The sequence below is a fragment of the Rhinoderma darwinii genome, chromosome 11 (assembly GCF_050947455.1).
Source record: "Rhinoderma darwinii isolate aRhiDar2 chromosome 11, aRhiDar2.hap1, whole genome shotgun sequence".
Lineage (NCBI taxonomy): Eukaryota > Metazoa > Chordata > Amphibia > Anura > Rhinodermatidae > Rhinoderma > Rhinoderma darwinii.
In genome coordinates this window covers 85375702-85390125 of record NC_134697.1, presented here as the reverse complement: position 1 = coordinate 85390125, position 14424 = coordinate 85375702, and the positions used below count along the sequence as shown (strand labels likewise).

General features: G+C 44.3%; 1 protein-coding gene across 2 annotated transcripts in view; it reads right to left on the bottom strand.

Annotated features, from left to right (window-relative positions):
* LOC142663699 (uncharacterized) overlaps positions 1–14424 on the bottom strand; it is a 32979-nt gene that overhangs the window by 17776 nt on the left and 779 nt on the right. For both annotated transcript variants that reach the window (XM_075842469.1, XM_075842470.1), the window contains exons 2-5: positions 11030–11206; positions 10767–10947; positions 10508–10645; positions 8070–8155 (exon numbers count right to left, since the gene is read on the bottom strand). In XM_075842469.1, coding sequence (XP_075698584.1) covers positions 8070–8155; positions 10508–10645; positions 10767–10908 — 366 coding nt within the window. In that variant the 5' untranslated portion in view covers positions 10909–10947; positions 11030–11206. The remainder of the gene's footprint in view (positions 1–8069; positions 8156–10507; positions 10646–10766; positions 10948–11029; positions 11207–14424) is intronic.

Below are 14424 nucleotides of genomic sequence, written 5' to 3'. Positions count from 1 at the left end.
ATGCCAGAACTTCTCCTGCTACTCCAAGCAAACACCAGTCAACAGCAGAGACACGTGGACTCCTGCCAGTCCCAGCTCTGGTGGAAGGGAATGAGGTGATCTCGGATGCGGTACGTAGAGAGCAGATAGTGGATAAACGTGAACAACTTGCCGTGTATACATCCCTGCCCCTTACAACTGACTTACCTGTGTCAGGAAAAGGAGAGCCCTTCATTATGGATGTTTTCTTGGCTACTACTAAATGCAATACAACACTATCATCCATATCATTGCAAATAGGAGGTGTGAGTGAAGATGTGGGCCTTATCCGTCATACAATAAGTCTCAGACAGGATCTCAGCGGTGGAAGGCCGCATCAGTGCAGTGGAAGACGTTATTCTGGCTATGCAAAGAGATAGCCAGAAACATGGCCAGGCCATTTTGAATTTACAAGCTAAAGCAGACGACCCCGAAAACAGGCTCCGCAGAAATAATATTCGTCTGGTGGGAATACCTGAAGGAACAGAAGGATCTGCCCCGACTCAATTTATTGAAACTTGTCTGAAATCCACTTTTGGTGAGACTGTTCTTTCGCCCTTATATACTTTTTAATGTGCCCATGGGGTACCTATGAGACCTCCTCCACCTGGGACACCACCCAGGACTATGCTAGTCAAACTTTTACACTATAGAGAATGTCATGCCATTTTGAAGGTCAGAGATATGAAAGAGGTTACAATTGATGGTAGCCGGATAGCTTTCTTTCCAGACTACTCGGCTGAGATACAGAAAAAGCGTCTTTTATTTCAAGAGGTGAAAAGACGACTGTGCGCATTACAGTTCCCGTACACAATGCTATATCCTGCGATGATACGAGTGGCTGCGTTAGGAGAAACACCATTTTTTGATAACGCCAAAGACGCTGCTAGATGGATCGATCGTAATGAACGACGTGTACGAGAATCCGATGCATGAAGTGTGGACGGTGCTTTAACTAACTCGTTCTTCTTTAGACCGTAAGAGATAGCAGCTCGAAGACCTACAACGATCCTGAATTGCTGGATGTTCCTTCGCTTCAGGACGCTCTGGCATGATGCTGTTATTTTTAAAAAATGTTTTCCAGGTTCACGGAGGATTGGTGCCCCGACTTGTTCCAGATGGAACAGGTATATTGGAGTATTGGGGAAGTTATGGTTTGGGGGAGGGGGGGTTTGTTGTTCTTCAAAGTTACATATAACTGCATTTATTGCTCTGCTACTCACCATCTTATCTGTCCGCTAATGCTGCAATACTCCTGGTCGTTTTTTCAAACAAATCCTTATGGCTAGCAATGTCACATTTATATCCTGGAACGTTAGAGGGTTTGGAGACCGAGTTAAGCGAACTGCTATATTTGAATTTGTTAGATCTCCTTTTCCTGCCATATTGTGCTTCCAAGAAACCCATCTTCCTAAAGATAGGATATCAAGTATACATAGAGAATGGATGGGTCATGAGTATCATTCCGTTCACACGGGGTACTCCATGGGTGTGAGCTTCGTGATTCATTGCTTAATACCCTTTACCAGCCTGCAGGTAGACATGGATGATGAGTGGAGATATGTTTGCATTCACTGTATCATATATTCCGTGAAATATATTATTATTGATATGGGGAGGGAAAAGAAGACACAGGCGCTCCTCTAAGGTAATAATGTATAGATGGTTCTTGTATCAGAGGGATAATAGTGTGGAAACAAAGTTTGAGTGAACAGAAGGGGGTTGTTGTGGTACTCACTCTCTGTGCTTGTGCAGGACGGTTGGCACAATTAGATTCTTAAGCATGGGTGGGCCAATAGGCTCCGTACGGCAACAGTGTGCAGGCCTCTGGAATAGACAGCGGTAGCTGGTTTGGCACAAGATCACCTGGTGGAAAGCGATGTCCAATGGATTCCAAAGTAAAATGGTCACTCCTTCTGGTGATGGTTATGGCTCCTGCCGGGAGAGTGACTCCACAGTTCACAAGCGGTTGGTAAGAGAGATATTTTGATTTCTCCAAATCAGTTTAAAACAAATAACATAAAATAGTGACGCGTTTCAACCTAGGTCTTCCTCAGGCATTACGCTTGTGAACTATGGAGTCACTCTTCCGGCACGAGCCATAACCATCACAGGAGCGCCACGAGAAGGAGTGATAATTTTACTTTGGAATCCATTGGACATCAATATATTATTATTGGCATATATATTCCACCACCGTTTAGTTATGATGTGCTCTGGAAGGTATTAGCTTTTACTGGTGTACCAGGAGTACGATTTATCATACTCGGAGACTTCAATAACTATATTCATCTCTACTGGGATAAGTTTAGAGTTGATGGTACACACGAGGATGGGCCCTGAACTACCTTTGGTTCTTTTCTAGAGGAGGTATTATTGCTGGATCTCTGGAGATTGAAACATCTCTCTGATAAGCAATACTCTTGTTATTCCAGTTCTTATAACAGTCTGCCACTTTAGGTCGTGACACCGTAGAAGTCGTCACGGCTGAATACTTACCTAGAGCCCTCTTTGACCACTCTCCTCTACTGTTTGTTATATCTCTGTCTCAGGGTGTCCGACCCGGCAGGTCCTTGTGGAGACTGTAATGCTTTTTAGTTAACTGTTATAAATATGTCTGATGTACTTAAGGTATTGACAGATAATTTTTCTGATAAGGGTGGCACAACTACTTTGGGAGCAGTATGGAACGCCATGAAGGCCACATTGAGGGGCTGTTTAATACAACTTATTAGCGATGTGAAAATTAAAACAAGATGTTTGGGGGATGCTCTCCAAGATAGGGTACAGCAAACAGAGGCGTCACACATCCTAGACAGTTACATAGTTACATAGTCAGTACGGTTTAATAAAGACACATGTCTATCAAGTTCAACCAAAGGATGAGAAAAGGGAAGGGAAACATTTCTACACATAGAAGCGAATACTTTTTTGATCTAGGAAATCATCTAACCCTTTTTTGCAGCATCTCCTGTCCTTGCTGTGACGGCTCCTGCGGTGACTATTCCATAGATTCACAGTTCTCACAGTAAAGAAGGCTTGTCGCCTCTGCAGATTGGACCTTTTTTTCTCCAGACGGAGGGAGCGCCCCCTTGTTTTTTGAGGGGGTTTTACATTGAACAGGATTTCACCATATTTTTTGTATGTGCTATTAATATATTTATATAAGTTAATCATGTCCCCCCTTAGTCGTCTCTTTTCAAGGCTAAATGGGTTTAATTCTTTTAATCTTTCCTCATAACTTAGATTCTCCATGCCCCTTATTAGCTTCGTTGCTATTTATATTTTTCATCCTTTCTATGAACTGGAGCCCAGAACTGAACTGCATATTCTAGATGAGGCTGCACTAATGCTTTGTAAAGTGGTAATATTATATCCCTGTCTTGCGTGTCCATGCCTCTTTTAATACACTGGCCTTTGTAGCAGCTGATTGACACTGCATGCTGTTATTGAGTTTATGATTTACAAGTACACCCAGATCCTTCTCAACAAGTGACTCCCCCAGTGTAGCTCCCTCTAGGACATATGATGCATGCAGGTTGTTCGTACCCAGATGCATAACTTTACATTTATCTACATTAAACTTAATTTGCCAAGTGGACGCCCAAACACTTAGTGTGTTCATATCCGCTTGCAATTTCCGAACATCTTCCATAGACTAAACTATATTACATAGCTTGGTGTCATCTGCAAAAATAGAAATAGTGCTATTAATCCCATCCTCTATATCATTAATAAATAAGTTGAATAATAGGGGTCCCAGCACTGAACCCTGGGGTACACCACTTATTACCGGGGACCATTCAGAGTAGGAATCATTGACCACAACTCTCTAGATACGTCTTTGAGTCAATTCTCAATCCAATTACAAACTATACTATCTAAACCTATAGTCCTTAATTTACCCATTATAAGAGTATGAGGGACAGTTGACTGCGCTATTGATTCCATCAAAACAACGGAACTCTTTAGCAACGTTTCCGTCACCATTGAGATCAGTGGTGAGGGAAACGGAAGCTGAGGTTTTAGTTTGCCTTTCTGTTGAGGGGTTACCCGACAGAAACCACAGAAAGAACCCCTCAACGGGAAGGGCAGCGGTGATGTGAACAGGCCCTTACTAATGTTTTTTTTTTTGTGTTTGTTTTTTTACAGGTTTGGTTGTTGAACTGCGTCGGATTCGAGGACTACTTCGATGACGGCTTTTTTTATTATCATTAAAATGGTTATTGAGGGTTGTGTCGGTTTTTTATTTCAATAAACCTATTTTTTATGTGTCCTTGCAGTTTTTTTAAACTTTATTACTACCGCCTTAGTAATGGCCGCTGACTGATTGACAGCGTAGATTACTAAGGCGGGGCTAACACTAACCCCCATTATTACAGCGGTACCCACTACCACCAGGGGTACCGGGAAGAGTTGGGAACGATCCAGTACCCGACCATCTGCAGTGATGGCCGGGCACTGGGGCGGCCGCAGGCTGGTATTATCAGGCTGGAAAAGGCCAAACACAGTGGCCCTTCCCACCCTGGTAATGCTGGGCTGCTGCTATGTTGTATCTGGCTGGTTATGAAAAATGGGGGGCCCGACGTCATTTAAACATTTTTTTTTTTTAGAAAGAACAATGTGGGGTTCCCCCATTTTTATAACCAGCTAAATACAAAATAGCAGCAGCAGGCCAGTATTACCAGGGTGGGAAAGGCCACTGTTTTTGGGCTTTCCCAGCCTAATAACACCAGCCTGTGGCAGTGCCCCTCCATCATTACAGATGGTCGGGTACTGGATCCTACCCGGCTTTTCCCGGTACCCCTGATGGCGGTGGGTACCGGGGTAATAATGGGGGTTAGTGTTAGCCTCACGTCTAACATTAAGCACCACCTTAGTAATGGACGCTGTCAATCAACCAGCCGCCATTAATAAGGTGGTAGTAATAAAGTTTAGAAAAATACAAAGACATAGAAAAAATATTTTATTTAAATAAAAATCCCACACAACCCTTATTATCCATTTTATTAAGAATAGAAAAAACTTTGTTATCGTAGAAGTCCTCGAATCCGAAGTAGTCCAACAACCGAACTTGTAAAAACACACAAAAATTATTAGTAACACATAAAAAAACAAAACAATTCTTATACTTACCTTTCCAGGGTCCAGCGCTGGAGCCGCAATATCAGCGAGCTGGGCCCTATATCTAATCCTATCATGTGTGATACGGTCTGCTGAGCCACTGTATCTAATCCTATCCATAAAATACAAAGAAGAGCCGCACCAACAAATGAAGAAAATCACCTTTACAAAGGTTTTGTGTGTGCAAGCCTCCAGACCACGACCAATAGTCCAAAAATTTAGGCTTTGAATTCCTAATCCTATCCATAGCATTGGGTCCTAGTGCTATAGATATGCTGTCTCCTATATACACATAATAATAATAATCTTTATTTATATAGCGCCAACATAAAACGCAGCACTTTACAATTTAGAGGGAACATAAACAGACAATATCAGACATTACATAGTGACAACGCTTATAATTCAAACAAGAGGATTGAGGACCCGGCTCGCAAGAGCTGACAATCTATGAGGAAATAAGGGAGTAATGTGTAATGTGTGGAATTCCACAGAGTCCCGGAGCAGAGCCAATACTAGCGCTCTGCTCGGGACTCCGCTCTGGGGAAGACCCTGACACACTGTCCATATATGGACAGCGATGTCAGGGAATTCCACAGGGTCCCGGAGCAGAGCCGATACTAGCGCTCTGAACGGGACTTCAGCTCTGGGGAAGCCCCAGACATCACTGTTGATATGTGGACAGCGATGTCAGGGAATTCCAGAGTCTCAGGGCAGAGCTGATACTAGCGGCTCGGTGTCCCGCGGGCCGCAGATGACAGCCCCAGGGGCCGCATGCGGCCTACGGGCCGCGTGCTTGAGGCCCCTGGGTTAGAGTATAGAATCTGAAAAGACTTTCCAAATGGAATATATCTCATGGACAGCGCCAGCTGTACAGAAAGCAGTATATACATCTTTTTTCTGCACTGGACAGGGAAAATGCTCGTTCATCGGCTGATCGTACCATTTATGCTGCAAGAAATATTATCGTTGTCCGCAGCGCATCTCCTGTGTAAACAAGGAGATACGCTGCTGACATGATGATAATGTGAGGGGATGAACGATCGTAGTAACGAGAACTCGTTCCCATACATAGCTCCTTGTGAGAAGAGCAAACGAGTGCCAACCAACGAGATGTCTCATTGATTGCCGCTCGTCTACATGGCCCATGTCAGGCAGTGTAAGTGGACCCATAGAGAATTATGGCATAAATGCAGGATAGGTGGGAGTTGGAAGAACCGTTCATTCTGCATGCCAAGGCAGCGGCAGCCAGGCAGGGGTAGAATGTAGATGTCGCTGGGCATATGTGCCGCTATCTCCATTGAAGTCTACAGGAGTTACACATACAGCCAAGCAAGCTTGCACATCGAGGGAAAGTGAGAAGCCCACCTAGCAGACGTTAAAGTGAGAAGCCCACCTAGCAGACGTTAAAGTGAGAAGCCCACCTAGCATACGTTAAAGTGAGAAGCCCACCTAGCAGACGTTAAAGTGAGAAGCCCACCTAGCAGACGTTAAAGTGAGAAGCCCTCCGAGCAGACGTTAAAGTGAGAAGCCCAAAATAGCAAAGGGGAGTTTAGATTAGATAATGCCACGTTAACCTCTTGCTGTCGCAGCCATTCTTCGGCTTTCATTTTAGTTTTTTTCTCCCCGCCTTCCAAAAGCCATAACTTTTTTATTTTTCCATTATTATTGCCATATGAGGGCTTGTTTTTTGCAGGACAAATTGTAGTTTTTCATTACCCCATTTATTTTACCATATAATGTAGTGGGAAACTGGCTAAAAAATGTGGCGTGGAATGGGAAAAAACTGTGATTCTGCTAATGTTTTTTGGGTTTCGTTTTTACTGCATTCACCATGCAAAAAAACAACCACATCTTAACTTTATTCTGCGGGTCAATACGATTACAGCGATACCAAATTTATATTGTTTTTTGATGTTTTACTACTTTTACAAGGAAAAAATTAATTGTCAAAAAATTAATTTGCCATGTGTCGCCACTGAGCCGTCGACTGAGCGGTGTGAGGGCTTATTTTTTGCGGGTGTGAGGGCTTATTTTTTGCGGGGTGTGAGGGCTTATTTTTTGCGGGATGAGATGTCGTTTCTTTTGGCACCATTTGGGCTACATAAGACTTTTTGATCCCTTTCTATTTCATGCTTTGTGGGAGACGAGGTGACCAAAAACAGCAATTCTGGCATTTTTTTTCTTTAACGTCGTTCTCTGTGCGGGTAAAATAATGTTATATACGTTTATTTAAAAAAAAAAATGTTACATTGGTTTAGGGGGAAAAGGTTTTTTTTTTTTAAGTTTTCATATTTTTTGGTACAGAAAAAAACTTAGGGGACTTGAACCATTGATCGTTGGACACTCGAACAACCCCGTACCGATCAGCTGTTCCATCTTCCTCCGGGCACCGGATGTTATGCAGTGGTCGGTGCCGGTAGCGGATGCTTCTGGTCACAGTATGGCTGCCGTGCTACAACTCTGCTCCTAATGATGAATTACTGCAGTAATGCACACGGCCGCCATACTGTGACCAGAACCATTCGCTACCGCCACCGACCACTGCATAACATCCGGTGCCCGGAGGAAGACGGAACAGCTGATCGGTGCAGGGTCCGGGTGTCAGACCCCCCGATCATATACTGATGACCTATCCTGCGGACAACCCCATTAAGTACAACATTTATTTTCATTCTGGGTTTAGGAGTCCAGTGGGCGGTCCGACAGTGATTGACAGCCTTCCCCGCATAAGTGTGCATACAGAGACAGCTGTCAATCACAGAGTAGGACCACAGACTGGACTACTAAGTCCAGAATGGGAAGAAATTTGCATAAATAAATGACAAAATTATATATTAATCTGCTCCGCTCCACCTGCTCCATAACATGCTGATATGTGACAAGTTCCCTTTAAGTATATTTTACATTTCATTTCATGCATGTACCTGGCTGTCCTGGAGGAGGCTGCGATCGTCTTGGGTATAAGGAGGACTGGGGCATCTCTCTAGGGTGTTTCTCTTGCTGGACCCATCTGATAACACATTTAGATTTAAAAAGTTAATAACAACAAATGAAAGTCATCGACAACAATCTCTGGGATCTAAGTCCATCTTCTCGGAGTAAGAGCCTTTCAGTTAATACTCATGGAGGTTCCTTTTCCATGGAAGCCTCAACGGTCAGGAAGATATCGCATATTGTACCGGCCACATGGAATTACCTTCTGTCATGGAGAGGCGGAATTTAAAAAGGAGCAACCGGGGTAAGGCTCCCGTATCTAAAAGTTTAGATACTTCTAAGAATTCAAAGAATGCCTAAGGCCCAGTTCAAACTGAGTTTTTTTGACGTGGGAACCGCGTAGGATTTATCGGCAAAAAACAGCCAAAACCGTCTCCCATTGATTTCAGTGGGAGACCGAGGCCTTTTTTCCGCAGCGGTTTTTAGGCACACGTGGTAAAAAAAACATCTGAGTGTGCTTTCCTGCCGCGGCTCTGCCTCTGATCTCCCATTGAAATCAATGGGAGTCAGAGAAAGCGTTTTTTGCCCGTGGCGCTCAATGGCCGCAGGCAAAAATCACACCAAAAAGTTGCAGGCATGTCAGAATTAGTAATTTTGAGGCAGATTTTTTTGCCTGCAAAAAAACTGTGTGAACAGGGCCTAAAGGTCCCATTACACAGCCCGATATGGGCCATGAAAACAAGCGCCAATCAACCAGACATCTCAATGATCGGCACTGGTTTGCTCCTCTCACAAGTAGCTGTGTATGGGGGCGAGCGCTCGTTATTATGATCGCTCGTCCTCATACATTACTATCATGTCGTCAGCGCGTCTCCCTGTTTACACACCAAGATGAGCTGCCGACAACGATAATATTTCTTGCTGCATAAACTCTACGATCAGCAAATGAACATGCGTTTGCTCATTCATTGGCTGGTTGTTGCCCTGATTACACAGGGCAGTGATCGGGAACGAGCGTTCATATGAACAATCGTTTGCCCGTGTAAAACGGTCTTTAGTTTATACAAAAGGTTTTGGAGTATACGGATACACATACAGTCTAGCCAACTAAGCCCAGAGACATAACTTCAAACTTATGGGCCCCACTGCAAAATCGGTACCATATAGCATTTATAATACTGGGGTCTTCCAATGTTACTAAGGAGCCTCTGGGCCCCTCAGGTATTAGGGTAACTGCTATCACTGCACCTCCTTGAGCTACACCCCTGTATATGTCCACAAGGTAAATTAGACGTGTAAGGATTTTGTGAGATGTGCGGTCCCTGAATACCAATGACGAATAGGTCAGACGAGAAAAGATAGAGCCCCAAAAACATCACCCAACTGAAACACTAAAACAAAGATCGGGTGGGTGCTCTGCCGCTTCGTTTCTGATCGGCTTTCCTCAGAGCAGTGTACAGAAAGTCTATGAGTCCTTACACAGTCTATGAGTCCTTACACAGTCTATGAGTCCTTACACAGTCTATGAGTCCTTACACAGTCTATGAGTCCTTACCCAGTCTGAGTCCTTACACAGTTTGAGTCCTTACACAGTCTATGAGTCCTTACACAGTCTATGAGTCCTTACACAGTCTATGAGTCCTTACACAGTCTATGAGTCCTTACACAGTCTATGAGTCCTTACCCAGTCTATGAGTCCTTACACAGTCTATGAGTCCTTACACAGTCTATGAGTCCTTACACAGTCTATGAGTCCTTACACATTCTGAGTCCTTACACAGTCTATGAGTCCTTACACAGTCTATGAGTCCTTACACAGCCTATGAGTCCTTACACAGTCTATGAGTCCTTACCCAGTCTATGAGTCCTTACCCAGTCTATGAGTCCTTACACAGTCTATGAGTCCTTACACAGTCTATGAGTCCTTACACAGTCTATGAGTCCTTACCCAGTCTATGAGTCCTTACACAGTCTATGAGTCCTTACACAGTCTATGAGTCCTTACACAGTCTATGAGTCCTTACACAGTCTATGAGTCTTTACACCGATTGCCTTTCCAATGAAAGCCGATCAGAAACGAAGCGGCACAGCAGTCACCCGAGCGCTTCTGCCGCTTTGTTTTAGCGATCGGTGGAGGTCTCAGTGCTAAGACCCCCACCGATCAAAACTTATGACATGTCAAACGTTTTGTTACCCTTTAATAAAAAGAGGAGACTATATATAGTCAGGACTAAACATTGACCAACATTTCCTCCAGGGAGAAGAGGAGCAACAGTATTACATTCACGGCTCTAATCAAACACATAACCCCCATCACTCCATCTAATAACTCAAACACATTTTTCCGGACACTGGAATTGTGAGGATTGTGAGGAAACGTATAATCTATTTGACCTCATAACTAATAATATAAATGATACCGTCATACCTGGTTCCGTGTGCAGCACGGCTTTACTTTTAGACGAGACCTTAGATCCAACACTCTGCCGGTGCCGAGATGATCGGGAGGCATTGTGGTTGTCCTTGGGTTTAGGACTCTCTGGTGGATTTCTCTTACTGGATCTATCTGTAGGAAACACACACAGTGACTGAACACGTTGTATGAGTGATGATCAGATGATGGGTGAATTGCTGTGACCCTTAAAACTGCTCTTTTTCCTCTACCATTAATGGAAGTCTCCTCTTACCTGGTGATGGGGTCTGGTGCTCCTCCATCATGACGTCCTTGTACAGATCCCTCTTACCCGGTGATGTGAGGGGCTGGTGTTCCTCCATCATGGCGTCCCTGTACAGATCCTTGTGTCCTTCTATATACTCCCACTCCTCCATGGAGAAATAGACGGTGACATCCTGACACCTTATAGGAACCTGACACACAATGAGACAGTCATCATCCCGACACCTTCATAGCGTTACTATATAATGTCCCAGCATTCCCGGTAGTCCTCACCTCTCCAGTCAGCAGATGAATGATCTTGTTGGTGAGGTCCAGGATCTTCTCATCATTGTTTCTCTCATGTATGGGTGAAGGACGTGGAGGCCAGTCAGCAGATGAATGACTGTGCTCGGTGAAGTCTAGGATCCTATACGCAATGTTTCAGGCAAGTCTTGCTTCTTCCTCGTGACACTAGTAGAACGAAGAGATAAATAAATACATATTGTCCATACGACGATGGTTGCTGGAAATTGCATATAACTTGATATATGTAAAACCACCATAAATAATATATCCAAAAGTAATCATTTGCATTTCACTGTAGTAGCAGATGAGCGATCATCGCTCCCAAACTTCATGTTGTCAGGAGGACCTGTCTCACCTGAGAACATCAAGTTTGTTGACTAGTCTCCAAATTTCAGTGTATTAGCCCATTAACTCCTTCCCGACCGCCCACTGTCTTTTGACGTCAGGTGGTGCAGGTCCCCAGTCTACAGTGACGTCTTTTGGCGTCGCTGTAGAAGAGGCTGATGAGCGCTCGTGTGAGCGCTCATCCTCTATGCAGGAGCTGTTACTAACAGCTCCTGATCTCAGAGCAGCCTCCTGAACACAGCTGGGGTGGGAAAACATTCGGACCCCAGCTGTTTAACTCTTTGATTACCGCGGTCCGTGACCGCGGCATGATCAAAGGGAATTCCCCTCTTTGATTGCATCACCGGGATTCCGGTGATGCGACCAAACACCAGGGAATCCCTCAGCAGTCAGCCCTGGGGACCTACAAAGGACCCCAGGGCTGTCTGTTCCATGTGCCTGCTGTTCGGACACACTATGTGCTGCCCGATCAGCAGCCTGTGTCATAGTGACACAGTGTAATGTATTCGCGTACAGGAGTATGCTAATACATTACAAGTAAAAAAAAAGTTACAAATAAAGTTATCCCTTGATGGGATTAAAAAAAACAAAAGTAACAAAACAAATAAATAAATAAATAAAAAAAAGTCCCAAAAAGAGTCTTTATTTTGCATAAAATACATTTTATTGCCCCTACACTAAATAAAAACAAAAAACCCACGCATATTAGGTATCTACACGACCGTAATAACCTGAAGAATTAATCTAATGGGTTATTTAGCGTGAAACGTGAACGGGATAAAAAATAAACAAGAAAAACTATTCCGAGAATCGCTTTTTCCTATATTCACGCCGTAAAAAAAATGTTTTACCCCCAAACTGTGAAAAAAAAAATATACTATTTCTCTCGCATAAAACAATGCCTCATACAGCCACGTCAATGAAAAAATAAAAAAGTTATGGCTGCTGAAGCGCAGAGATGCAAAAACAGAAAAATTGAGCTGTCAATTAAAGAGGCTCTGTCACCAGATTTTGCAACCCCTATCTGCTATTGCAGCAGATAGGCGCTGCAATGTAGATTACAGTAACGGTTTTATTTTTAAAAAACGAGCATTTTTGGCCAAGTTATGACCATTTTTGTATTTATGCAAATGAGGCTTGCAAAAGTACAACTGGGCGTGTTTAAAGTAAAAGTCCAAGTGGGCGTGTATTATGTGCGTACATCGGGGCGTGTTTACTACTTTTACTAGCTGGGCATTCTGATGAGAAGTATCATCCACTTCTCTTCAGAACGCCCAGCTTCTGGCAGTGCAGACAGCGTGTTCTCGAGAGATCACGCTGTGACGTCACTCACAGGTCCTGTGTTGGACGAGCGAGGACACATCGGCACCAGAGGCTACAGATGATTCTGCAGCAGCATCGGCGTTTGCAGGTAAGTCGATGTAGCTACTTACCTGCAAACGCTAATGCTGCTGCAGAATCAACTGTAGCCTCTGGTGCCGGTGTCCTCGCTCGTCTGACACGATGCAGGACCTGTGAGTGACGTCACAGCGTGATCTGCCAGAAGCTGGGCGTTCTGAAGAGAAGTGGATGATACTTCTCGTCAGAACGGCCAGCTAGTAAAAGTAGTAAAAACGCCCCGATGTACGCACATAATACACGCCCAGTTGTACTTTTACTTTTCAACACGCCCAGTTGTACTTTTGCAAGCCTCATTTGCATAAATACAAAAATGGTCATAACTTGGCCAAAAATGCTCGTTTTTTAAAAATAAAAACGTTACTGTAATCTACATTGCAGCGCCTATCTGCTGCAATAGCAGATAGGGGCTGCAGAATCTGGTGACAGAGCCTCTTTAAGGTCTTTTCAGGCCCGGTCATTAAGGGGTTAAAGGACTTGTCCACGACCGGACAACTGATGACTTATCCACCGGAAAGGTCATCAGTATATGATCTGTGGGGAACCCGGACCCCGCACAGATCAACGGCTCTGGTCACGGAATAGCGGCCGAGCTGAAGTACTGCAGTATTCAAGTGAATAAGAGCAGAGCTGCAGAATGGCCACTATGCAATGTACGGAGCCATCTGCATCCGGCTCCAACTACTGAATCCTCTTCGTCACATCCGGCGCCAAGGGACAGGTGATCGGTGCGGGATAAGGGTGTTGGACCCCACCGATCATATACTGATGACTTATCCTGTGGATAAGTCATCAGTTGTCTGGTCATGGACAACCCCTTTAAGAACTAAAACACCCCCCTACCCTAATACATTATATCTCCCTGCAACAGTCCTTTAAAGGGATTGTCCGGTTTAAGCAAGTTACTGTTATTTTTTTGTATAATTAAATGTTATACAATTTTCCAATACACTTTCTGTATTACTTCTTCACGGTTTCAAGATCTCTGCTTGCTGTTATTCAGTAGGAACATTCATTGTTTACTTCCGTGCACCTGTTCATGGTCACAGGTGCACGGCTCGTTACAGTTTCAGTATGTGTATCAGAGCTGTGTCTTCTAACGATCCCAGCACCTGTGTGTCCATCACATGACCATGTAACGAGCCGTGCACCTGTGTCCATCACGTGACCATGTAACGAGTCGTGCACTTGTGTGTCCATCACATGACTATGTAACGAGTCGTGCACCTGTGTGTTCATCACATGACCATGTAATGAGCCGTGCACCTGTGTCCATCACGTGACCATGTAACGAGTCGTGCACCTGTGTGCCCATCACATGACTATGTAACGAGTCGTGCACCTGTGTGTTCATCACATGACCATGTAATGAGCCGTGCACCTGTGTGTCCATCACATGAACATGTAACGAGTCGTGCACCTGTGTGTCCATCACATGACTATGTAACGAGTCGTGCACCTGTGTCCATCACGTGACCATGTAACGAGCCGTGCACCTGTGTCCATCACGTGACCATGTAACGAGTCGTGCACCTGTGTGTTCATCACATGACCATGTAACGAGTCGTGCACCTGTGTCCATCACATGACCATGTAACGAGACGTGCACCTGTGTCCATCACGTGACCATGTAACGAGTC